This window comes from Natator depressus, chromosome 22 (assembly GCF_965152275.1).
Source record: "Natator depressus isolate rNatDep1 chromosome 22, rNatDep2.hap1, whole genome shotgun sequence".
Classification (NCBI taxonomy): domain Eukaryota; kingdom Metazoa; phylum Chordata; order Testudines; family Cheloniidae; genus Natator; species Natator depressus.
This window is the reverse complement of record NC_134255.1, coordinates 14,243,292-14,269,916: the sequence shown is the minus strand read 5'-3', so window position 1 is coordinate 14,269,916 and position 26,625 is coordinate 14,243,292. Positions and strand designations below refer to the sequence as shown.

At 45.0% G+C, this 26,625-nt stretch overlaps 1 protein-coding gene across 1 annotated transcript in view; it reads left to right on the top strand.

The window, feature by feature from the left end:
- The window catches only part of ALG9 (ALG9 alpha-1,2-mannosyltransferase), a 50,509-nt gene extending 24,203 nt beyond the window's left edge, over nt 1–26,306 (top strand). The window contains exons 12-15 of the mRNA XM_074936920.1: nt 443–590; nt 2,925–3,054; nt 12,125–12,255; nt 25,473–26,306. Coding sequence (XP_074793021.1) covers nt 443–590; nt 2,925–3,054; nt 12,125–12,255; nt 25,473–25,596 — 533 coding nt within the window. The 3' untranslated portion in view covers nt 25,597–26,306. The remainder of the gene's footprint in view (nt 1–442; nt 591–2,924; nt 3,055–12,124; nt 12,256–25,472) is intronic.
- Nucleotides 26,307–26,625: the final 319 nt, after the last annotated feature.

Here is a 26,625-nt window from a genome sequence, read left to right as displayed (position 1 = left end):
CATTAAGCCAAGGTTAGCAAACCTTGGCTTGTGATTGATATGAACTTTTATTACTTCAGCAAAGCCCTTGTGGAATCTCCCTTTTTATGTTCTTAGCTAAGTTAAACTCCTTGAACAGTGGAAACGTGTGGCATGGGGAAAGGCCTAAAATAAAATCAGCGTGTTATTAAATAACAAGGGGGCATGATTTTGGCAGCTTTTTGTGGACAGTGTGGTAGATGTTGAAGCGGGCCTTGCTGTAATATCGCAAGTGGGTTGGCGTTAGTCTTAATGGCACATGATGCCATTGGGATGGGTGCTCTCTAGATACCAGAGATAGGTAGCTGGGCATGTACTCCAAACGCTCACCGCATTTTGATGGGAGGCTTAAATATAAACAAGTCAAGCTGTGAGAATACCACCTGCCTTTTCACTCTTTGTTTCCAATCTTCCTCCTCTTTAGGGTACCATGGGCCTCTCGACCTGTATCCAGAATTTCATAGGATTGCCACTGATCCGACTATTCACACAGTGCCAGAAGGGAGGCCGGTTAATGTCTGTGTGGGGAAGGAGTGGTACCGATTTCCAAGCAGCTTTCTCCTGCCAGATAAGTAAGTTGCTCATCATAAAGGTCCCGATTCAGCAAGATACATAAGCAGCTGCCCGGCTTGAAACTCATGCCACTGATGTCAACTTGTGTGCCTGAAGTTAAGCCCCTTGCTGAACTGGGGCCAAAGTGAGAGCAAGATGTGCATATCATGGCGATTAATTTCAGAAACAAAGCCTGCCCTTCCAAGTGACGCTACATGACAGGCAGATTTATCAGCCCTACCCGACTGGTGGCTCCTCTCCCCAGGTCTTTTAGCTACTAAGTCCCTTCTGTGCAAATTCTCTATCTTGGTTTGTTTGTCCATGTCTGCTTGGCTGCGTTTAGGGGCAAGGCTGTTGGTGACTCGCCTGTTGTGTTCAAGGTTCCCGAGAAACATAGGAACTCAGGTTAGACTGCAGACTTCATTCCTTTAAACTTTATGGAGACCCACCGGCAACAATTATCATACTGAAATAACATTTCAAGGCCACAGGGTACATATACAATCTTAATTTGTTATCCAAAGCATCAAATGTAATTAATGCACAAGTTCAGGGCGGCATAGAAATATCATAAAATCATTAGTTTTAAGAATATGCTTCTCAGGATGCAGTTTGTAGGATAGTTTTGACAAGAATTCATCTCACAAGCTGTCCATAATGCCAAGCCCTCAGACTTGTGTCGCATGTACCAGCGATCTTGGAAAGAGTGACTCACCTGTTTGCTTTTCAGATTTTCAAAATACTTTAAATTAATTAATTCTTTGAGCCATGTGCACGGATGGTAACAATTCAGATTCTTACAGGGGTCTTGTCAAGATTGTTTTCATCATTCTGAAATGATGTACTTTCACTTACTGTAGTTCACAGCCATTCTGTTTGAAGCTGAATTATGGGTTTTTTTTAAAGTGATCTTCCAGCCCCCAGGCACATGGGTTTGTTATTGTAGGATTGCTTATGAGCAATGGGCAGCTGTTGCTCTCTTAAGAAGCAAGGCCTTTGCTTTGGAAAAATCTTTGGACATCTGTAAAGGGAGGAGGGGATTTTTTCCTATTATGATGGGTCTCTGAGTAAGAAATGGGCAGGATTATATATGCTACTTAAAAGGAGGTCAGGAAGATCCAGTTAAATTCATTTCCTGACACTGGCAGTTGGCTTTCTGCATCCACCTTAGGGGTATATCTTTAAAACAGCATAGGGTGTTAGCCACCAGAACCCTGTATACTGCTTTGGGGTTGTGTCGCAAAAATCCCAGCTACTCTTTCCAAGAAATTTTAGCTAATGGCCCTTAATTTTAGGTGGAAAGGATTAAAAAACCACAACAACAACAACCCAACCCTCCCTCCGTCCCTCCATGCAACCTGTAGAACTGCAAGATAGTACAGTCTGTTTACAAAGATGGTGTTCATGGGCAAACGTCCCCCGCTTTGCCGGGCTTACAGACAGAAGTTGGTGATTCCCCAGTGAAGCAGTTGTAGTACATGAATACTAGGATTAGTCCTTGAAGGCCTGAAATACAAGCTATTCGGGCACAAGTGGCTGCAGAAGGCTGCATTCCTTAAAACCATTGGAGTGTTTATTTAGGAGCAAGCTGAACAAAGCTGTTCCTTTCACCAGCTGAAGTGCCTTGCTCCTGGCTGGCCTGGGTTCTGGTCTAGCAGATGTGGCCAAAATTATTTGATTTGCAAATATTAAACAAAGTTCAAAAGTTAAATGTGGATGGAAAAGGCCTGATGCCAATTTCAGTCCATTGTTTCTGAATGTAGTTTAGCTCCCTGACTGTAAACCTCCAGACTCCTTGAGTGGTCACCGCAATCAAAATGCATGTCCCCGACATACTGTTCTGGCCCATGCCCGCCATGTCTGGTAACTGGTTTTATCATTAAGGAAGCTTGCCAGGATTAATGGAGAAGAGAAGGCTGGACATAGGACATGGGTGGGCTTGTGTTCCCCTTTGTGCCTTGTGTATCTTTCGTGAGCTACAGTAATATATGGGGGTTTCTCTTGTTTCCACTGATGGCTGAGCTATGGTTCACTTGTTTGTTAAGTCTGAGTGCATCTTGTAAGTGAAATTTACAAGAATGAGGGTATATTCTCTTTGTTTTCCCATTGACCTCAGTGGTTCTTACCCATGTGCTTAAGTCCTTTTGCAAACGGGGTCATCTTGTCTAGGTGCAACTGAATTTGGTGGGTTGGGGGCTGCCTCTGTGCATACGTCTAACCCTTGCTGCTTTTCTAGCAGGACTGTTTACTCTTTATACTGGAAAGCCTCTAGTTATGCTTTGTTTTCTCCTTACAAAATTCTGGTGGCTTCCACAGTTTCATTTCAGGTTTTCCCCTCTCTGTGTTTCCTGCAGTTGGCAGCTCCAGTTCATCCCATCAGAGTTCAGGGGCCAGTTACCGAAACCATTTGCCAAGGGACCAGTGGCCACACGGATTATTCCTGCAGACATGAATGACCAAAACAGGGAAGAGCCAACCAGATATGTAAGGGCTACCCACTTGTCTTCTTTTTCTTTCATCATCGTTAGTAGTAGTACTGTAGTTGCCCAGGAATCCTCATCATGGGCCAGGACCCCATTGTGCTGGGGCTGTATAAACCCCAAAACTGTTTGCAGTGGCATTTGGCTGTGTCCCAAAACAAAATCTGTTTGTTTAGATGTCTGTATTTTACTTGTAAATCATCTCTGTATTTGTCACTGAGCAGTGAGTGGGTGACATTTTCCTTTGCACTTTGGGACCTTTCTTTTAAAACTAAGTAAATAAAATTGCCCAAGAGAAGAAACAGAAGAAATAGGAGTTTAGTCCAGAGCTTCACCTGAAACAATTGGGACCCTTGCACCGCTGATTTCAAAAGGAATCTGTTAAGATACACCATACTGATGTAGGTTATTAGTTCCTTTTCCAGGTTGTCTCATGTTACATAACCAAAAATACCACTTGCCCCCTGACCTGTTGTAGAATTCTTTAGCAGATTAAGTCAAAGTACAGAAGCAATTTTCTTAGGACCCAGCCTGTTCCCCTTTTTTTTCCCCCTCAAGGCTTCTTTAGAGGCACAGCTTAGAGTGTTTAAGTGACCTAGATAAAGGTACTAGCTGTCTCTGTCTTAGGGTTCCATAGTATCTGAGTGATGATCTGCATGTTTTGTTTGCAGTTATGTTTTGCTTCAGGCTGGAGATTTTAGTTGGTTGTGTGTTTGCAAGCAGCTGGCAGTAGTGACCATATATATTGGTGCCGTTGGGAGGCTGCTCAGCTGACCTTTTTATCTCCTTTGGGTTGAACTGTTGTCTAGAAAGGACTACCAAGCAAAATGTTTTTTATTCTTTTTTTCTGAGATCACTATAATTCTGAGCCTAGATAAATACAGTTATGTCTCACCTGACCATTATGAGTGGGAATGCCTGGAGTATTGCATTAGAAATGTTGGCCCATCGATCTGTCCCTCCTATCTGTCCCTCATTACCGAAGTATATGAGTACCTCATGATTGTTAATGTATTTATCCTCACAACACCCCTGCGAGGTAGGGAAATGCTACTTGCCTTATTTTACAAACAAGGAGCTGAGGCACAGAGGGGCTAAATGACTTGTTCAAAGTCTGTGGCAGTGTCAAGCATTGAACCTGGGTTGCAGGTGACTGCTCTAACCATGGAGCCATCCCTCCTCTTGTCAAAAGGGGTGAATGAGATGAACTGCTAAGAAGCAGATGATGCCTTTCCTCCTCCATTCTCAGCACTCTGAAGGGTGCCCTCTGTGCTGTCCATGACTCTGTGGGAAGCACTCAGATTAGCAGACTGGATGTAAACCACATACCGCCGTTGAAGTCAATGACACCTGCTCATTTACACCAGCTGAGGATCTTGGCTCACTGTGGCAGTATGACGGAGTCTGCAGATTTGATCTCCAGAGTAGGGTTGAATCTGATACGACAACATTAGAGGAAATTGTACAGGTAACAAAGCGAGAATCAATCTGCAGGATTCAGGCTCTGTTGTTTTAAGATCTATTACATGGTTATTGGAAATGGGAAGGAGGCGGATTCCCACCTGAGAGGAGCTGTCTACTGCAATGCATTTAATTTACAAAATCTTTAACTCTGGCATATTTTTAGTGCAGACAGCTGGCTGGTGCACAGCCTGTGACTAATGAAACAAAACACATTTTTGTTTCATGGTTGTCTCTTCATGTCACCCTACAATTTTGTTATTTCTGATGCAAGGAAGAAGGACTGGGATATGTTTATTCAATGCAGCCACTTTGAGAAATACAGAAATTAGCTACTTGATGTAAATTTTAAGTGGGATTTTAAAAGTAACCTTTGATTCTGAGCTGCTAATAATACCAGGAGAACTGAGATGTCTCTAGAACTAAATGAGCTGCCAGCAGCAGTGGCATGCCCGGATTCCAAAGACAGACAGACAGTCAGCAAGCATTGGAAAGAGCAGCCAGAATTGTGCATGGCAAGTAAATCTAAGAGATATGAGCCTATTGATATATTATAGGAGAGAGCGTATATCTCATGAAGAGCTTATCCACGCTACGGACAAGACAAAGTTGAGTAGCACTTACTCATGCAAGTTGTCCTGTTGGATCCTAAATGCATTTCTCTCTGAAACTGTGTTAAGGTGGCGCTGATTGGTACCATCTGTTACAGGGAGGTGTTGGCAGGTACCATAGACCAGACCGAAAAGCTGAACTTTTGTTTGAAGTTCCTAACCTTGGAGAAGACTTCTTTATATTTTGTTTTTACTTTCCCCACCCAGTGCCTAGCCATCTTTTGAAAATGGTCAAGGACCCAAAGGCTAAGCTAGACTCATGTTAGAGTTGTTGACTTGAGCTTTTCGGATAGGGTTTTCTGGGTTCTGCAGGACACATTTTAACTCAGCTCTGCCTATGGTAGAGCAAGCAAGCTCCTGTATTGCACTGTGTGGTTAGACCATCATCCACTCTGTTCCATCCATTAGCCAGCAAGGGCCGTGCAGTTGGAGCATTATTACAAAAGGGTCGTGTCTTCCACCTGTTTAGCATGCTTTGTCTCCTGCTGCTACTCAGGAAGTGGTCAAACCCAGTTCTTTTGCATCACTTTACTGAGCAGCTGCACCAGATTAAAAAAGACGGGGGGGGGAGGGGAGGGGGAGGGTGGTTGTACATTTAAAATTGCCCCTGGCTCTATTCACTGAGAGTGAAATTCTTCCCTGTGGAAAGGGCCTGTTTAAGGCCTATGCACCACTTAACTTCCATTTAAGCCCCCAGAATAGGGTGCATAGGCCCTGTGGTGTCTCTCTGCCCACAGGTGAATTTCACACTTCGCTTCAGCTTAACCTATAAGAATAAGGTAAAAGCTACTCGGGATTGTAGAGGGGAAATATATTGTGTGTCAGAGAAATCTTTTGCATTGGAAGCTTTGGTCCTATTGAGGGAGCATCCAGGAAAAGAGGGGAGTGTTAGAGCTTGGTATTTTCGGATGGTTTGCGGCAGTTTGTTTCTCTCAAAGGGACTCTGTATAGCTTTAAAAACAAAACATCTAACAAGCAAAAATCTCTATGGGCCTAGAATTCTCCCCTCTGACAATGCAAGAAGTTGATTCAATATTCTTCTTAGCTGAGTTTCCTGCAGTGTAATTTCAGTTGGTGCGCAAGTGCGATGCCACTGAGCCATCTGGTCTCCCCTTAATTAAATTGTTTTCAACATAAATTTACCGCAAACCCCAGTGTTTCTCCGGAAAAGTGACTCTAAAACATTCAAAAAAAGGAAAGGAGTACTTGTGGTACTCCTTTTCTTTTTGCGAATACAGACTAACACGGCTGCTACTCTGAAATAAAACATTCAAGAAAGTTTGCAAGACACACTTGTGACTCAGCACACTGCAGAAAGCCCAGCAAGGGATAGGGTCAGGGACTGAAACTGAAAAAGAAACCCAGCCTTCCAAGGCAGCACATTCCTGCTCTCTGCTGCTTCTAACAAAGTTTATTCAGGAAGGTTAATTCCTGGGGAGCTGCTGTTGAAAACATAGCCTAGCGCATCTTGCCTTTTGATTTGATTAATTAAAAATCTATTTACACTTCCCTATTCATCACTTAACCTCCTTAATAAGACAAATTGCCATAGTGACTGGTGGTATTTGCGCCTTTCCTGAAACAGCTGATGATTCTTATGTCATTTGGTCTTTTCTGTTTCCTTGAGCTGACAAGACTCTTGCACTCCTTTTAGTTTGGTTCATTCTTGAGCAGTGATAGTTCAGATTGTGTTCAGCTGCCTTTAATTGGAAGAGAAATTGTCACTAAAGAGATGTCACCCAGCGACACCCTTACAGACCTCCCTCTGTACGGTGGCAGGAAGTGAGATTGAAACCCAGATCCACCAGAATTTTGTGATTATTGCCCCTGACTCCTATTAAGGTCCCTGCTCAGCAAGGGACGTCCTTTAAACATTGATCTCGCTGAGCCCCTCCAGGCTGTTGTACTTCTCCATCTCATCCTTTCCTTCTCCAACTTTTTCAAATAGACTGAATCCTCCCTCAGAGAAATGCCTCCTTCTGCTGACTGACTCCTTGATCTTTCCCTTCCAGCCCACCCCACCTTGGTGTCTCAGGCAGGTTTCTGCAATAAGCCCCTCTCAGATCACTATGTCTGGATCCCCAGGGGGCCATCATCCCATGGATGTCTGTGCTTAGGGAATCCTGCTATGGAGTCCTCTCTCCTGTCCATCCCACAGCACATAGGTTACAGTGTAGAATCTAGGCAGAGCTGCTGGGAGGTAAACAGGGAGCTGGATCTTATGCCACCAATTGGGCAATGTTTTTCCTCAGTTGCCAGTAAGAGGCGCCTGGTACCCTTCTGCACTGGATAATAAATCAGAACAGTTGTGGCTTGGATACTGTATTTTGTAAAGGTCTTTATCGAATTGTACAGAAAGATAAACACAGTAGGACTTTGACCCAGCACAGAATGCCCTGAGAAGTCTCTTTGTACTCCATAGTACATTCTTTACATTTCGGTGGTAGGTGCCCTTATTTGTATTGGTGGGAGCAGAGAGCGAGAGAGACTGCTTTATTCTCCTGTTCATCGAGCGGTGGGATTTTGCGCGCAGGCTCAGACATCAGCAAGGCATTCAGGAGGCATCAGCTGCCATTTTCAATTGCTCGTCAATTTCATTGTTCTGTGCTGATCTAATCGTGCCCAGATTAGATGGAGTGACATAGCAGCCTTTTAATATTTTTATTCCATCAGGTGCATGGATGATGGCAGTAAATCACAACAGAGCTGTTGCTGTTATAGTGAGAAAGTTCACATTTTTACCTGAATACTTCTCTTGTCTTTCCCCTTTCCCTCCCCCTCATGCTTCACCACAGTAGAAATGTCCAGCTGTCTAGTTAGAAGGGTCCCATGCACTGTAAATTTTTTTTATTGAACAGATCAGCATTCTGCCTCTGATTCTACTCAGCTTGAGGAAGTCTCTGGCAATTTAAATATAGTTTATATCTGAATATATAAGCTCCCTGCTGCCTTCTCCCCAATCAAAGCAGCCAAACTACTGCAGAATACTACTACTGATTTTATGTCTAGAGCATTTTTTATCAAGAATCTCAAAGCACTTTATAAATTTTAAATAATGAAGTCTGACAGCCCTTCCAAGAGATAGTTGGGTATTGCTAACTCCATTTGACAGAGGGGAAAACAGGGAGGTTGGATGACATGCCAGAGGTCACAAAGCCAGGAACAGAAGCCAGGAGTCCTGATTTTCAGTCCTCTGCATTAAACACTAGGAGTAGAATTTTCAAAATGGCCTAAGTTCCATTTTCAAAAGTGACTTGAGCAATTGCAAGCCCAAGTCCCATTGCCTTTCAGTGACATTCAGGCTCCTAAGTCACAGTTGAGAATGTGACGTAAGTTTTTGGTCCCTTAGGCACTTTTTTGAAAATTCTAGCCTAGATCAACTTCCCTCTCAGAGTTGGAAATAGAACCCATCGGTCCCTATTACTGGTCCCTAGCGCTATCTGCTTGACTGCTCTCCCGTCCCTTTATGTTTAGTTTTCTACACAGTGTAACTAATCTTTGAACTACCTCCTACAGAACCTAACTCGTGAGTTAGGGTTATTTATTAAATTTTGTCATAGTGCTAAAGAACTTTCATAGCCGACAGCTCATGTTTGCGTTAGCCAGCCTTTCTCTGCCTGCAGCCTCTAGAGTGTGCCTGTAGGAGATGCCACAAGAGGGAATAGCAGCATGGAAAGACACAGCGGCGTAATGAACAGCACAGCCTGTCCGTATCAGGGAGTGGTCTTCCCAGCAGGAAGGGGATCTTTATATAACCTAGGCCCCCTGAGGACACTGCCTGCAGTTCATTTACCGGGAGGTCACAAATGTAATTCAGTTTTGTTGTGTTGCTTCCTTGTATACAATTTCATAATTCAGCTGAGTGTTGCCAAACTTTTCTGTAAGGGCAAAGCAGCTGCTGGCATCTTTGACTGCTGATAAAAGCATGAATGCAACAATATTGTGTCCATATGATCCTGGAAGTGCAGTATGATGTCCACTCCAGGCAATATGGTGGTGAGGATCAGCAGCGAGGCAGGGTGGTATTATTAATGCATTAACCCCATCAGGTTGTAGCACAGTTATGCCAGGCTGCAAGCATCTTGCCAGAGATACTTATTATTTCCTGTGAATCCACTTAAACTCCAGCCAAATGTGCCAGTGGATTAGCACAAATGTCTGGCTGTTTGAAGTGGTTAACGGATTACTGTGTACATGTGAGATCGATTGGGCAGCCATTGTCTCTGTGCATAAAACCAGATATCTTGCAAATATGATCATAACTGCAACATACATACTTATGGGAGGCCAGACTAGAGAGCATAAAATGGAAATGTCAGCCTGACATTTTGTGCTAGTAAAGAGCCACTGCAAGTGGAAACATAAAAAAAACATGAGTCAGGCACCCAGAATCATGAGATTATCTTAAAAATGTGATTAAAAAAATAGTAAATATTGGATTCTTTTTATTTACTTTACGTATTTTGGGCCTTTAGAGTACACTCAGGTCGTTTCCAAGCTTCTCTTCACAACCGTGAGGCTGAAAACCTTTTTTTTTTTTTTTTTTAAGTGAAGGCTGAGATTCTCACAATCATCTGACTCCAGCATCTGGGGCTTTAATATTGTACCAAATACTGCAACTCTCACGGTAAAATCATGAGAATTTACAAGACTGGAAACCCCAAGAATCTGAGAGCTGGTGCCAAGTTAGAACAGCGAGTGGAGCTGAATAGCAAATAACTCCCAAAATCTAGCCCAGAAAATGCAAAAATATTAAAGTTGAGAAATCAAAAGTTAGGAAATTCCTAGAGTTGAGGTTGCTCCCACTGTGCTAGCTAAGCTACAAAGCACATCCTACATATTGCATGTTAAACTATAAACATTAATGTAGTGATTTTTGTGATTAGTGACTTACATTGGCTGTGCAGTATAGCTTACTGTTGTGTGAGCATTTGAACTCTAGAATTCCGTTTCTTACACATTGAGGAAGGGGGCAATACACGTTTAAATCAGTAAGCAGTGAGGAGTTGGGTCATGATGCCAGCCCATGACGCGCTTCCTTCTGCAGGAGGAGCATCCCATTTGCACAGACAGATTTGAGGCTTTTGCCCTGTTTGTAGGGAAGCAGGGAAAAGCGGCTGCTCAGTTGGGTTTCACCTTGTTTGAGGACCATAGGAGACACAGCGACCATCCCCCACTGACTGTCACAGCTGGGAGGGGTAGTGTGCGATCACTGAGAAATGGCTTTGGAAGGGCCGCCTCAGTGAAAGATCCTCCTGATCTGCCAAAGGTGGGGGTCAGACTCTGACTTACTTTCTCGAGAACAGCAGAGGCAATTACCTGCTGATGAACCTCAGCCTCCTGTAACTGCCAGCCAGGGTAGGATTCGAGCACCTCTCAGCCATGAATGGATTGTATCCTCATGTGAGGTAGGGAGGTGCTGTCCCTGTTTTAGAGAGGGGAAACTGAGGCATAGAGAGAGGCAGTGACTTGCATGGGGTCACATGGGGAGTCTTTAACTGAGCTGGGAAATGAACCTGGGTCCCCGGAGTCTCTGAGCCTTAGTCACTAGATCCTTCTCCCTACGCTCTGTCTCCCTTGACCGTTCCATGACCGCTTCAACTTCCCTGGGCCTTCCTGCAAACAGCAGAGCTGCCAAGAGCCTCATTCTGCCTCCTTCGAAATCAGCCAGGCCTGCCCCATCACGACCCATCTTCCCCACCGTAATTTCTGAGGTAACTCACCTTTGCCAGTTCAGCAGCACTCGCCCAGTCACCCACAATGGAGTATTTCCAGTTCCCTGGCTCACTGGTCAGGCTGAGCTTGCCAGAGGGGAGAGGCCTAAAGGGCTGATCCTTGCAGTCGCAGTCCAGAGTTCAGTCCCTGCCTGTTTCAACATTTACACAGCTCCACTGGCTTTGGAGGGGGTTCCAGTGAACGGTGAGGTGTGGTGTTTAACAGCCCCCAGAGCAGTTAAGGAAGGGGCTTTGTTCAGATACATTCTGATGGAATCCCTCTCCTGTAAGCCCCTGAGAACAGGCTATGTTTAGTTTGGCTACAGCTGCTGTTTCCTATAGTTTCTCACTCTCTCTCATTACCTTACCCCTAGTGTTTCCTTGTGTAGTTATGACAGCACTACTAATCTGAAAAGGCGACGTAGGTTTGAGGTGGGGTTTTAGACTCTGGGTAATCACATCGCTTGACCTAGGGCAAGCACCATGTGTGCCCAGAGACAGCTGGGCTTTCCTAACACCTTGGCTTTGTGTTAAAGTCCTCGTTCCCCTCTGGCTTGTTTTTTGTGTGTGTGCTGGTTGAGAGTGAGTTTGAGGGCGAGAATCTTGTTTCTTGAGAGCCGGCAGACGCGATGTTTTCTGGATGAAGAGGAGTTGTCGTACATGTGGCTCTGCGGTGGGTGTTGTGCTCACGTGCAAACTGATCCAAAGCCCATTGAAGCCGTTGTGAGGCTTTCCATTGGCTTCATTGGGTGTTGAATCAAGACTTCGTTGTCCTAACTTACAATCTAAGTTCTTCAGCGCAGGAACTGTTGGTGCAATTGCCAGATCCCGCAAATTTATTGTTTTTATGGCCTCCCGAAAAACACTTCTCTCCGCGTGCACTCATGTGAGCTGTATTTCTGATTGCTCCATGCACTTGTTTGAGCTGCATTGCTGAATGATTGCTTCACTCTGGGTTATGATAATAGGTGAGCTGAGGGAGATCATCCTCCTTGAAAAGGCTCACACAGGGTACATATTTTTTGCTCTAGAGAAGCAGCCCCTGGCAGCAGCAGTAATATCTGACATTTCTTCTAGAACCTTTCATCTCGATAGATCCAAAACACTTCACCAAGTTTTATAACTGTGTTTGAAAGAATATTTACCCCACCACTGAGATGCAGCCAGCTCTGGGGTGAAATGTGGTAGTGATTCAACAGTGCATGAGAATGTTTACACAACAGTTTAGGATAGGAAGTAAAGAATGCTCCTCACTACATAAAGAACAAGGTGTCCTTTCTCCCTACAGATTGACATTTCCAAATGCCATTACCTGGTGGATTTAGATAGCGCAACTGAAACATCAAGGGAGCCGAGATACTCCTCCAACAAAGAAGAATGGGTCAGCATTGCCTACAAACCATTCCTGGATACTTCCAGGTAAGTGTTTTCACAAGTTTGGGAAGGAAGAACAGGGACAGACAGGTGCATGAGCTAATTCTGTTCGAATTTCTGCATATGAAAGAAGCGATCCATGTACTGGTAGGAGAAATGCAATGGTAGGAGTTACCTTGAAATGATCCTCTTGGGAAAGGCACCTTTCTGCACAGGGGACAGGCATTTACATGGGGAAGTCTGCATGGTATTAATACAGCTTTGGTGCTCATGGCCGATGTTGCTTTATAGGGTGAAACGCCCCAATGGGTTAAAATCATTTTAAAAATGAAAGCTCAGCAGCCACCTTTGGCTGAAATATATTTTTCTTTTTTATTTGAACAAGAATTGTGAGAAGGCTGTTGGGAGGAGAAGAAATTAGAGTGAAATCGGCATCCTCCAGGCTACTCTGGGGTGGGATCTGTTTGGTTATATTAGGTTGAAAGTGACGGTGCAATCCCTACAGGGCAGTCGCTTCCTGTTCTAAATGATTCTTGGATGCTTATTTATAAAGGTATTGTAAGGCAACTGTCATGTGATGGGAAGAGGGGTTTGCTGGAAAGATCCATTAAAAAGCAGCAACACAGAATCTGGTGCCCTCTTATTTTCTCATGCTGGCCCATGATTCTCTAGTAAGGACAGGTTTGGTGCACAAGACAGATGATCAGCTAAAGTTTTCCAAACGAATGCAGTCGGGTGATGGGAAGCTGCAAGGATGCGCTTTACCCAATGGATCTGGGTTTTTAATTAAATTAACAAAGTTACAAACAAAAGAATCTTCCACTCAGCCTTAAGCTAGGCATAGCCCCTCTTCCCTGAGGTACCGTCCCTTCTTCTGGGACCATTGCAGGAGTTGCTGTCTTCCTGCAGCTTCACTCTGCAGTGCCACTTCTAGTACTGCCCTCACTTGACTTCCTTGCACTCTCTATAGCCCAGGTGCAGCCTCACCACCTTAGCTGGTTCGGCTGGGAGCACGTGCTCTGGCATATGGGACCTGGGCCTATTTTAATCCTGGGAGCCAGCCACCCTGTGGCACCAGGGGACAAGTAACAAACCCGGACATACGGCATGGCAGCCCAGAGGCTGGGCATTAGATCAGTCAGCTGTTCAGAGTTTTAAACTAGATGGGATGACTGAGCTCTCACCTTGCCCTGGTAGGCTCACTTGGACAGTTTCAACATCGGTCAGTGGTGTTTGGCAAATGATGCTTTGTGTCCAGCTTGCAGTGAGAGACCGTGCTATGCTGTTCCCATTGGGTGGGGTGGCATAGTACAGGAATGGCAGCGTCGCAGAGACTTGTGACGTTGCCAGAAGAAGGGGGAGACTCATGAAAGCTCTGGAGCATGGTGACCGCTTTAACAATCAATCAGTCAGGTAAAACTGCAGAATAAAAAAAAATAGACAGGCCTCTCTTGAGCCAGGTAAAACACCAGTATCTCTTTTCTCTCTTTGGCACTTAGACACCTGCCTCAGCCTGGACCCTGCACTCCCTGGTAGAGAAGTTACTGAGCTTGTAGAACAAAGGCACAGATTGACTAAGGGCAGGGGGGTAATTGGCTTCCTTCACCCCATAACAAAGGATTCCATTGCCTTTATGGAGCTCTTTAGACCTGGGAGGGGACTGCTGTGGTGCCAGGGATTCGTGCAGCACGTACTGACAGGGGATCAGAAATCAGCCAGTGGGAGTCTTGGCCCCATGTGTGTCTCTGGGCGGCCTCTCTTCTCTTGCGTGCGCTTCTGCTGCATTGAAATTCTCCGTGCTGTTCCCTATCAGCGTCTCACAGCTTGAGCAGAAAGGAGGTGCGGTGCCTTTGTGTGTGCAGAAGGCCAGGTTGCCATAGCAGCAGGTCTGATTTTCATGCCTGCTGTGCACCTTGATGACTCACAAGGTTCAGGATGTGCTGTGCCAGGCTGTCCTCCCACCAATTAAGTGGACTTTAGCGTGTCTGAATCTGTGCAGCTGGAGTGCGTGGTGCAGATAGAGGAGGGAATGTGCAGCAGAGGAGGTCTCGGTCAGCAGGGTCTGAGCGGAGTAGTCAGCGTTCCAGCATCCCCCACCCCCGCAAGCGTGGTGTCCCTTATTGATTGCACTCTTTTCCCAGGAATTTTGAAGTACTTCACTCATTGTTCTGAGCACCATAGAGGCTCCTGATGCAGACCCTACAGCAAAACCCCAAAGACTCAATCTGATGGAAACAGGCTAAACTGTGCCCTGAACCAGGGCCTGCTGAACAGGGAAATGTTAGACTCAAGTATGGACTCTCCAAAGCTGACTCAAGTGATTGTAGCACAGAGATAAACAAGGCTTACTAGCTCTGAATCTGCTCCATTCCCTGGCCAGACCATTATTTACTTGTATCACTTGAGCACCTAGAAGCCCCAGCCAAGATCAGGGCCCTGCTGTACTGGCCAGGCCCTAGTGTGGTGGCAGGAAAAGGCTTTGCAAATGCCTTTTCTAAAGCTCTTGGTTTTGTCCTGCTGGCTTGTAAAGTTTTTACATCTTAACCTCCCAGTCATAAGCCAATCAGAGAGGAAGAATGGTCCAGGTGCTAGGGCATTGGCTGGAACTTGCGAGAGCGGGGTTCAAATCCCTGCTCTGTCAGAGACTTCTTGTGTGACTTGGAGCAAGTCACTTAGCCTCTGTGCCTCGGTTTCCCATTAGTACAATGGAGAGAATAGCATTGCCCTGCCTCATAGGGGTGTGGTGAGGATAAATAAGTTACTGATTGAGATGTGCTTAGACGCCAGACATGTTCCTTAGATAGATAGTATTGTTTGGCTCATACTATAGGCATTCGTTATAATATCAGTGGAGTGGCTATGAAGCACCATGCTTTTGCTCTTGATTCTCCAGTTAGATACTAGCTCATTTCAGGACTGGAGCTGGGTTGTTACCATCTGGCTGGTGAGCTAATTGCTAACATAGGCTGCAGATCTATCTGCTGAGGGTTGAATGTCTCCAAGAGATGGAGTACATTCCACCTTGCAGACCCCAGTGTGGCCCCTACATTCCGCTGCCGTTTGTGGAGCATCCACTTTACACTTTCCCCTTTGCAAAGACGGCGCACTTGGTGGGTCCTACTGCCTGCGAGTCTGTGGCAACGTTGCCTGCTGTTTAAGTAGCCTTTCCTTTGCTCGCCCCCTCTGGCCTTGGACATAATATGCCTAGTCTTGCTGATCGCCAAGCCTGCTGGGAAACAGATCTGGCCAGTAATGCGAGTGTCTCATCTCGCCCATTCTCTATGCCGGCTGGGAATGTCGCTGTAGGCACCAGAGCAATGCAACAAGGGACTATTCAAGGGATGCAGTGCATGTTTTTTAACCAGTCCTGTGAATTAGTGCCCATGGGAGCGATGTGAGAGATCACAAAGGTCTGCTATCTTGGGTGCCAGCATCCTCCCTGGTGGTGAGAAGCTGTGGCAATTGCTCCTGAAGGCACAGAATTTACTTGTTTGAAGTGACAAATCCAATTCGTGCTGTCCCTGCTGCAGTTGAGAGGGTAATTATCTGGACTGCAAACTTTGCCATACAGGAGGAGCAGTGACGTGGGCTGTAGGAGCTCCAGCAGGTTAGGTGAATGCTCCCACAGAAAACCTTTAATTGAATCGAATGCAACCTCCCTCCTGCCACTCTGCCCCGAAGGCACTTGGAACTGGTGGAAGGCACAGGCTCCCCAGAGTAGAGAGAGCGCAGGCAGCTGGCTGATGAATCTGTTTTGGTGACATGAGCTAGGTGTGTGTGCCGTGCTTAGCCTCGTCTTGTCTAGCAGGTCACTAGAGGGTGGTGGTCTCCTGTCCGGCTGGGTTTCAGAGCATCTGGCTATAAAGTGGTCGCCTCAAGCAGCGCTATTGACAGTTATGGGCTATTTCCAGAGAGGAGCTGCCTGTGTTTCACCTGCAAACTCTACACGTGTAAAATCTTGCACGACTGAGTGCAGAATGGGAAAGTTTGTGCAGAAAAGCCCATGTGCAAATATATGCACAGAGGCCTGTGCATAGGGTCAGAGAAGGTGTTTCAGGATCCTCCTTTATAAACCCAAACTGCTCATTTCCGAGCATTTTCCCTGCCCTCAGCCCGGTGCCATGACGTGTGTATCAAATCCGGCACCTGCTTCCACACAAACAATTCTGAAGCAGCCCTTGCTAAACATGAAGTAAGTGTAAAAGGCATGATTAAAATGCAGCTTTAAAAAAAAAAAAAGGCATCCCCTCGAGCTGAGCTGTGAGGGAAGCAGCAATCAGCTCAGATTACAGGTTTGCAGCGCAGGGCCATGGAGCGAGGCACATTAAAAACCCTTCCAACTCCAGCTCTTATTCTTTGAAAATAAATGACCCCAGCAGCTCAATTCATGCCTGCTGAACTGCAGGCTTCTGGGACTCGCTGCGATTTTCACATTGACGTCAGCAAGTGCAAATGTAAATCTCAGCTCCCTCTGATAAATGGTGTTGCTAATTGAATTAGAGAGCACTCGGAGCCACCAACTAATTATGCTACTCAGGCAGCTGCTTTGTCCAGGTCCATTTAATTCTGTATTGGCTGAGTGCTGCCATTCTGGCATAGAAAAGGGGAAATATATTAAAGCTCCCAATTAAGAAGCATATATTTTCTGGCTCTTTAGGCTGAGCTGTTTGCTAGCTCCAGGCACTCCTGCTCTTGCCCTTATGTTTTCCATTGTAAAATAATCTTAATACAAGATTAGTGATACAGTCACCTTGTGCTAAAATATTATATCCCTTGTTTGATAGGTAAGAGACTCCCCTATGCCATTTAATGCTGCTTTTCTTAATATCCAGTATGAAGCTTTTAAAAAAAATAGTTATTTCCTTTAAGTTCATGGTCAAGGTGGAATTTTCTACACCTCAAAGAAGTGCAAATGTTAATAGGTTTGCAATAGGGCACAGACAGCTTCGGTCATGGCTATGCATCTGCTCCTGAACTCCATGTGCAGAGATAACCAGAATATCCCAACCCTTGTATCTGTGGCAAAGTTCCAACTATGCTTCCTTTCTCCCTCTCTCCTCCATTACCTTCTCCCTCTTCCTACTAGTGCTAACTTCAGAAACGCAATCTCTGGCAGGCATTTGACCTTCAGTTGATCTGTGAAATTCAGGCTGCCAGGTGTGTTAGCAAAAAAGCTTTTTCTTTCCTAAAGTATTTAATCTCTTCCCCCAAAACAAGACAAATCTCTGAAGTGGGAGGGGAAAACACACATACACATTCACACTTTGGGCCCATATCCAATAGCCATTGAAGTCAGTTGAAGCTTTTCGTTGACTTCAGCGAGCATCGGATTAGACCCTTTGTCCTCTACTGTAGAGTAACAATTCATGGGTTTGATCTAGCTAGTGGCCTGCTGAATGGGAGCTCTGTACTGATCAAGGCCACACCCACAAACTCCAGGTGGACAAATAAAGAGAAACAAATATATATGAAAATGGTACAGATTCAGTTGCATCCATTTCCCCCCACCCTTCATATATCACCTGTTGTCTTAGAAGCTCTGGGTGCGGTGACAGATGGTAAAGATGCTTGAGCCCTGTCTAAATTAAGTTTCTAATGGAACTGCACCAGCAGTGAATTACAGCTTCCGCTTTCCTTGTTGTAGACAAAGCCTCTGAGACTTGCCTTAGTGCGTGTGGCTATTTAGCACAGAGCAGCCTTGTGCTTCAGTGTCTTATTGTACAAAGTGCCCTTCAGCTAGAAACTGGTTGTTGCTTAATGAACATGAAAGCTCAGCTCATAATTGAGGGCCAGATACATAGGTGCCGCCACCTGCCATGCAAAAGTAAGTGGTTTGAAGAGACAGGCCTTGTTGGGGAAACCCTCTTAAGAGCCAAGCTGTGATTTCTTGGTGTCAAAGCTGTTCTTTTTTTTTTCTAGGGTCCCTCATTTAGTTTTTGCCTGGATCCTTCAGGCTGGATAACTGGAGTCAATGTGAATTCTCTCCTTTCCACTTTCTTAATTCTGTTAATAAGATCCTACAACAGCCTGCAGATCCAGCAGTCTCCATTAGCAAATGTGTATTAGAACCCCTGCGTTTCTGGTGGGCACAAACACCACCTTGATCTAAAGACCCTAGAGGCCTGATGTCAAATTCACTCTGCAGAGAGAATTGAATTCCACATTCAGTTATGGTCCATGCGGTTGGGGGTGGGGTATGTGACATTCCCCTCTGGTGTTACCCAGACCGGTGATCTGCTAGGTCACTCCAATCCTTGGCTCTGGGAGCCAGCTCTGCTGTGAAAACCCTCACTCCTGGGCTGTTCACACACAGGCTCTGGCTTGTAAATTGCTCCTTGGATTGTGCAACCGAATGACACTACCCAGTGTCTCCAGTCCCAGATACAACCCCTAGGAACCTCCGTCTTGCAGTGTCCAGTTATGCCCGCTGGATGCTGCAAGCTTGTATGAGTTTGGCGGTTTAACAAAGAAATTGATATGTACCAGGCTTGTTATCCCAAGGGGAGTCTCTGACACACTTCAAACGAAACACACTGCTTCAGGTAGAATAAACCAACAGATTTATTAACTATAAAGATAGATTTTAAGTGATTATAAGTCAAAGCACAAGAAGTCAGATTTGGTGACATGAAATAAAAGCAAAACGCATTCTAAGCTGATCGTAACGCTTTCAGCGCCCTTACAAACTTGGATGCTTCTCACCGAAGGCTGGCTGGTTACTTTTCACCCAGGCTCTCCCCTTTGATCAGCATTTCAGTCGCTTGGTGGTGGTGTCTGTAGATGTAGGTGGAAGAGAGAGAGAGCGAGCATGGCAAACGTCTCTCCCTTTTATCATGTCCTTTCTTCCCTCTTGGCTTTGCGCCCACCCCCCCGGGTCAGGTAAGCATTACCTCATTGCAGTCCCATACTGACCAAACGAATGGGGGTGACTCACTCTAATAGATCCTTTTGTTGCTGCCTAGGCCAGTGTCCTTTGTTCCTGTGAGGCTGGGCTGGGTTTGTCTCATACCTGCCTTGATGAGGGGTGAACTGCCTCTCTGCTCTTGGAGAGTTTTTTCCTTGGCTTATTTTAAGCCATGAGGATACATTTTCAGCCTCATAACTATATACATGGAATTATAACCTATAACATTACTGTAACAATTACTATAACATCACTAAAACAGCCATGCTCAGTGCATCATGAGCCTTCTGAAGACACCCAACATGACAAACTTTGCATTGGATACCCCACAGTCATTTTACAAGGATGAACATAGGGGTGCTGGGTGTTCCCCCAAGGTACAAAGCATCACAGGAGGACATAGACAGAGGACTATGTCCTCTCACCCCAATACCCCCCTCCCCCACCCGACCTGGTCCACAGTGGATTTCCTTGTGAGGTCAATGAGAGCTTTGCATGGAGTTCAAGAGTAGAATGTGGCCTTTATTCAAGAACTAAATTGACCATTATTTATTATGTTTGGCACGTTTTTGTTGCATGCAGCATTACCCAGTGGAAAGAGCTGCTTGCCATTCTGCCCTTGGTTTCTCTTCTTCTCCCATCCTCTGTTCTTCTGTCTTCCCTCTATGTCTCTCTTGTCTCCAACTCCTTCCCTGCAACAATTCCTAGTTACTGTTCACATTTGAAACGCCATTAGGCTCTAGGCACTGAGATCCCAAGGAAATTAAGAGAAGGTGTGGAAGTTCACCTCTCTCTAAGCTGGTGTTTCTGTCGGCAGACTCAGGAAGACAGCACTGCAGTGGTTTACACTTAGGTCCCGTTTGGAAGGTTTTTGCCACCCTTTTTTTGGGCAAGCAGTGAACTTTTTTTTTAATTGGAAAGTTTGGATTGTGCAGTTTCTGAATATTATGCCATGAGGGTCGCTTAAACACCTTTTGTGGGTTGTATTTGGTCCCTGGGCCATGAGTTTGACACCTGTGTAATTTAAACAGGTACATGGTGGCAGGGGTAGAAGGAGGAATGGTTCTTGTCAACAGCTGTAGGGGATAGGAAACAAGGACATGCTACGGTCTTTCTGCATAACTCTGAGACATGCAGAATAGGGAAAACAGATCAAAAACAGGTTAAAGAATGTTTAGATAAATGAGAGAGATTCAAATTGGCAGGGCCTGATGAACTGCACCCTAGGGTACTTAAGGAACTAGCTGAAGGAATCTCAGAACAGTTAGCAGTTATCTTTGAGAACTTATGGAGGATGGGTAAAGATACAGAGGACAGGTGAAGAGAAAATATAGTTCCTGTCTTTTAAAAAGGGGAATAAAGAGTACTGAGGGAATTATAGGCTGGTCAGCCTAACTTCGATACCTGGAAAGATACTGGAACAGATTATTAAAGAAATTATTAAACAATTTATGTAAGTGCCTAGAGGATAATAGGGTTATAAGGAATAGCTGAAATTGATTTGTTGAGAAAAATCATGCCAAACCAACCTAATTTCCTTCTTTGACAGGGTTACTGGCCTTGTAGATGTCGGGAAGCAGTAAACAGGATATATCTTGCTCTTAGTGAGGCTTTTGACACAATTTTACATAACGTGCTCATAAGCAAACTGGGGAAACGTGGTCTAGATGAAATTACGATAAAGTTGGTGCACAACTTGTTGAACGACAGTCCTCAAAGCGTGGTTCACTGCCACGCTGAGAGGCCATATCTACTGGGGTCAGTCCTGGCTCCGGTCCTATTAAATATTTTCACTAGTGTCTTGGATAATGAAGTAGAGAATACATTTATAAAACTTGCAGATGACACCAAGCTGGGAGGGATTGGAAGCACTTTGGAGGACAGGATTAGAATTCAAAACAACCACGACAAATTGGAGCATTGGTCTGAAATCAACAAGATGAAATTCAATAAAGACAAGTGCAAAATACTTCAGTTAGGAATGAAAAATCAGATGCACAACTACAAAATTGGAACTAACTGGCTAGGTGGTAATACTGCTGGAAAGGATTTGGGGATTATAGTGGACCACGAATTGAATCTGAGTCCACAGTGTGGTGCAGTTGCGAAAAAGGCGAATATTCTAAGGCATATTAACAGGAGTGCCATAGATAAGACATGGGAGGTGTCAAGGTTCCTTCCCTACTCTGAACGCTAGGGTACAGATGTGGGGACCTGCATGAAAACTTCCTAAGCTTACTTCTACCAGCTTAGGTTAAAACTTCACCAAGGTACAAACTATTTTACCCTTTGCCCTTGGACTTTCGCTGCCACCACCAAATGTCTAACCGGTATTATTATTATTAGGAAAGAGCCCGTTTGGAAACGTCTTTCTCCCCAAAATCCTCCCTTACCTTTACACCCCTTTTCCTGGGGAAGGCTTGATAAAAATCCTCATCAATTTGCATAGGTGACCACAGACCCAAACCCTTGGATCTTAAGAACAATGAAAAAGCATTCAGTTTCTTAAAAGAAGAATTTTAGTAGAAGAAAAAGTAAAAAGAATCACCTCTGTAAAATCAGGATGGTAAATACTTTACAGGGTAATTAGATTCAAAACATAGAGAATCCCTCTAGGCAAAACCTTAAGTTACAAAAAGTCACAAAAACAGGAATATCCATTCCATTCAGCACAGCATATTTTCTCAGCCATTTAAAGAAATCATAATCTAACGCTTATCTAGCTAGATTACTTACTAAGTTCTAAGACTCCATTCCTGTTCTGTCCCCGGCAAAAGCATCACACAGACAGACCCAGACCCTTTGTTTCTCCCCCCCTCCAGCTTTGAAAGTATCTTGTCTCCTCATTGGTCATTTTGGTCAGGTGCCAGCGAGGTTATCCTAGCTTCTTAACCCTTTACAGGTGAAAGGGTTTTTCCTCTGGCCAGGAGGGATTTTAAAGGTGTTTACCCTTCCCTTTATATTTATGACAGGAGGTAATTATCCCCACTTTACTTGGCATTGGTGAGGCCTCAGCGGGTGTGCTGGGTCCAGTTGTGAGCCCCACACTTGAGGAATGATGTGGACAAATTGGAGAGAAACCAGAGCAGAGCAACAAAAATGTTAAAAGGTTTACAGAATCTGACCTATGAGGAAAGGTTAAACAAAGTGGGCATGTTGAGTCTTGAGAAAAGACGACGGGGTGAGGGGGGGACCTGTTAACAGTCTTCAGCTATGTTAAAGGGGTTCTTATAAAGAGGGGATGGTGACTAATTGTTCTCCATGGCCACTGAAGGTAGGATGAGAAGGAATGGGCAAGGGAGATTTAGGTTGGATACTAGGAAAATCTTTCTAACTATAAGGATAGTTAAGCTCTGAAATAGGCTTCCAGGGGTGGTTGTGGAATCCTCTTGGTTGGACAAACATTTGTGAGAGATGGTTTAGGTTTACTTGTCCTGCCCCAGCACAGGAGGCTGGACTTGATGACCTCTTGGGGTCCCTGCCTGCCCTACATTTTTATGATCCTATGCTGGTGCTAACTTGGGGATTTCAGCTGCTGAGTGTTGCTGCTTCAAAAATCAGACTCTCTGTCACCCGCTGCTTGGTAAAATGGGCTCCCATTGTGTCGACGTGGCTCCAAGGCAGAGGAAGAGGCTCTGTGGTCGAGCTTCTGTCAGCATGACATGAGTACGGAGGGGGCTGCATGATTTCAGGCTGTTCCAGTGCTGCAGACTGTGTGCACAGGAGTGCAGTCAGGGCTACCCCCTGCCTTTCTGTCCTCTAGCCCAGCTTCATATGGCAAATTAAAAAAATGACCTCAGTTTAACACATGCTGGTCTCCTCTACCCCGATCAAGCCCAGAGCTTAGGGGGATTGTGCTGGTCTCTGTTACTTTCCTAGCTCAGCAGGCCAATTTCCTCACTCTCATTTTTCATGCTCCTGTTTTTTAACAAGCATCCAGAACAGCTTGAAATTGCTTTTTCTTGAGTGAAATGAAGTGAAACTAAAGCCGTTCAACAGCGAGCTCCAAGCTTCAGGATTGTGGGATCTCAGTGTTTGTGCCTGCCAAGCGTTGTGTTACTGTTGGCTCGGGTGGCGGTGGGCTGCCCGCCGGGGTGGGGAGATGCCAATGCAAAGCGCAGTAATGACATGGTGTTCATTAGTTAACTCCAAGACGCGGAGAAGGAAATGCAAGAACTGCTTTCTGAGGAAGTTGCCTTTGCCTCCAGCCATTCTTGTTTCACGGAGTGGGGGGGCCTTCAGTTTCCAAGCACAGAGAAATGACAGCTGGAAAGAGTGCTGCTTGTTCAAAACATATGAAAATTACCATCTTCCTCCTAGTTATTTGCTACTAAGTGATTGTGCTTAGAACACATTCCCATTCTAGCAGCTCAGGATCTCACAAGGAACGAGGATTTCCAATGGTTCTTTTATTTTGGGAACGTGCTGGATGCTTTACAGTTTGCAAAGGGCCCAAATGTTATTGCAGAAAATGAATGGAACTTTTGGTTCTCTCCCTTCTGAAATGAAGTAAGCCTCATTTTACATCCCAAAGGGGAGCAGTCTTTGTGCTTGGCTAAAAGCAGACAAGAGGGATGGTGGATGTTGAGAGGATGTGTGGTCTTTTGGTTAAGGCAAAACTGGGTTCAATCCTCTGCCTCCGAGAGCTTGGGCAAGTCTCTTGGTGCCTCAGTTTACCATCTGGAGATAATGATACTTCCCTTTCCCGTACCCTTCGTCTATTTAGATAGTCCCTGCCTGAAAAGTTTACAGTCTCTTACTCGGTGTTTGTACAGTACCAAGCAAAATGGGGCCTGATCTTGATTGGGGCCTATGGGCCCTACTTTAATACAAATAATAAATAATACCTTTCCCTGCGGGAAACTTGTATTCCAGGTTGCAAGAGATCACGAGTTTGGTGGTCTCCGTTTGTTCCCAAGTACTGTGACGCACTGAATTTTCCAAGTAACTTTGGAGTCCACGTGGAGCCTATGTTCACAATGGCAGTTCCTGTCATTGTTTTTCAGCTGCATCTTTGGTTTAGAAATAGGTTTCATGCTGCTTCTAAACAAAAGCAAACCCACCAGCCGCCTTTTCTTAAATAGGGTGAATTGAATACGGCACAGGGAGCACTAGTAAGATTCCATTTGGTTCCACAAACTCTGCTGTGTTATCAGCAAGCTACTCGAATTATAGAGCCTCTCAGGAGTGTCCAGATAACACACACTGGATCTATGTGCTGTCCCTGGCCTCTCAGCATGTTATAAATCACAGATTTGACCGTTGCTGCTGCTTATCCAGCCTTTTGCTGCTTGGCAGGCATTTGCATTGATGGCATTAGTTATACATCTATCAAGGCTGATGGTTTCCCAGCAATGTAATCTGAAAGAGATAAGTCTTAAAATTAGCTTTGGTATTCAGAATGAAACACCCTTGCCCCAGCACCAATTTCTAAAGATTGCATGGCTTTTCAGTGGAATTTTCGGCGCTGATGATGAAGGAAATTATCTTATTTTTGCACTCCTTATTTAAACAAGGAATTAATGTTATCTGCTCAGTGGAAGAATACATGCACTTAAAATGTACCAATTTAGCAATGCTACAGCGATTAGCCAAACAAAAGGACACTAATTTGATACAGCCATCAAGCCTGTCTCACACAAGTGCTCAGTTGGTCCAGTCGTAGCAAAGTACTGCTGCTAAACCCTAGTTCCCAACCCAAGAGGGTCGGGGTAAACATCCCTCTGAAGATTGACAGCCTGTAGCAAGTCACCTGGCAGGACACAGGATGGTTCAACCCGTCTCTAATTTGAGATGCTGCGGCAGAAGAGCGGTATGCTGAAATCCTAGAGCCAATTGGGGTTTCTTTCTGTCTCTGCTGTAGGGATTCTGTTGCGGGAGGGGGGGAAGAGCATGCTTCCTAAAATGAGTAGACATTAGGAAAATGGAAAAGCCTAGTGCAAAGCAGCTAACTTATTGCCTCTTAGCGTCTCCCTTGCTGCTCTTCTGGGGCGGGGAGTTTTGGAATGACTGCCCTGTGCAACCTCCTCATGGCTGAACTGTTTGCCTTTTGGCCCATAACGTCTAGGAGTAACCGTCTTTTCATAATCACTGCCATTATGGCAGGAATGGAGAGTGGGGAAAGAGTTCTGAACTAGTAGGGCTGATTGCTCTAAAGCCCGTAATCCTGACACAAAACAACTTTGGTTTGACTGATGAAGAAAAGTCAGAATGGAGCCTGGTGTGTCTGTCTCATTTTCCCCCCACATTACGGACACGAGGCCCTAGTCCCAGGCATCAGCTGTTCTTTTGTGGCACTTCAAAGCATGTCTTCTAAATGATCACTTTAAAACCAGTCTGTTTTCCCTTTTGGTTTCAGGTCTTCAAAGCTGCTGCGTGCTTTCTATGTCCCTTTCCTGTCCGAGCGGCATACGTCGTATGCAAATTACACCATCCTTAAACCCCGGAAGTCAAAGCAAGCCAGGAAAAAAACAGGAGGTTAGCGACACACCTGCGGACCAAAAAGGATCAACCAATATTGTTGGCCAGCTGCTTAAACCTTCCTAGAAAAAAAAAATGCTTGTAAGATTCATTAATAAAGGTTTCCCACCCAGTGATTTCACTCCGCAAGCCTCCAGCGGAGAAGAGTACATCATCTGCTCTCCGTTCTGTTCCTCTCTGCTCCGCCTGCACAACCTGTTTTCAGAACGTATTGGTAAGAAACCGTTTGAAAATCCAGCAGCTGCCTACCTGCATTATTATTAGATAGAGCAGAGTAAAACTGAATAGCAAGAAATGACTGTTAGACTGTGCACCCGGGTGCTGCCTGGCACCAGGAAAATTCACAGCCGCGCTCTCTCTCAATAGTCCTCATCTGCTAAATAGCTGCTTGCATATTCCTAGGAAAAATTATTTGCAGATAACAGCATTTGGGGAAAACAAAAAACAAACCCCCAAAACAGCAGCACAGTAGAGGCAATGACTCTCTGAAATGCTAAGAATCTCAGCAAACAAGACAGTCCATACCATAGAGAAAAATCCCTCAGATCTCCCTGTCCAGGAGATACTTTCCAAGGAGAAACTTGCACTTTCAAACAAACTGTGATTTTTGTTAGTTATCTGTTTTAATGGGATGTGATTTCATTTGCCGTGAGTTCTGTTTTCCTGGTTATGATCCTAGATATTGTGAAAACACGGGGGCTTCGTTTAATCTTATTTATTACTCTGTGTGTGTGTGTGTGTGTGTGTGTGTGTGTGTGTGTGTGTGTGTGTTTAAAGAAACATTTAATGTCCTTTGAATTCTTGTCTCCAGTGTGTAAAATGTCTGGAAACCATCTATGGGGTAAAAAGGGTTAATAATTATTGTGATTCAGTTTCCCAAATCTACGAGGATGCGTACAAGTTCCCTTTTGTCAAAGACCCTCCGGAATGATGATGCAGTATGGAACTATACCTGAGTTTTTACAGTCCTGTACTATATTATGAACCAGATTACATCAGTCTCGTAGAAACCAGTGCAGGGGTCTGAGAGG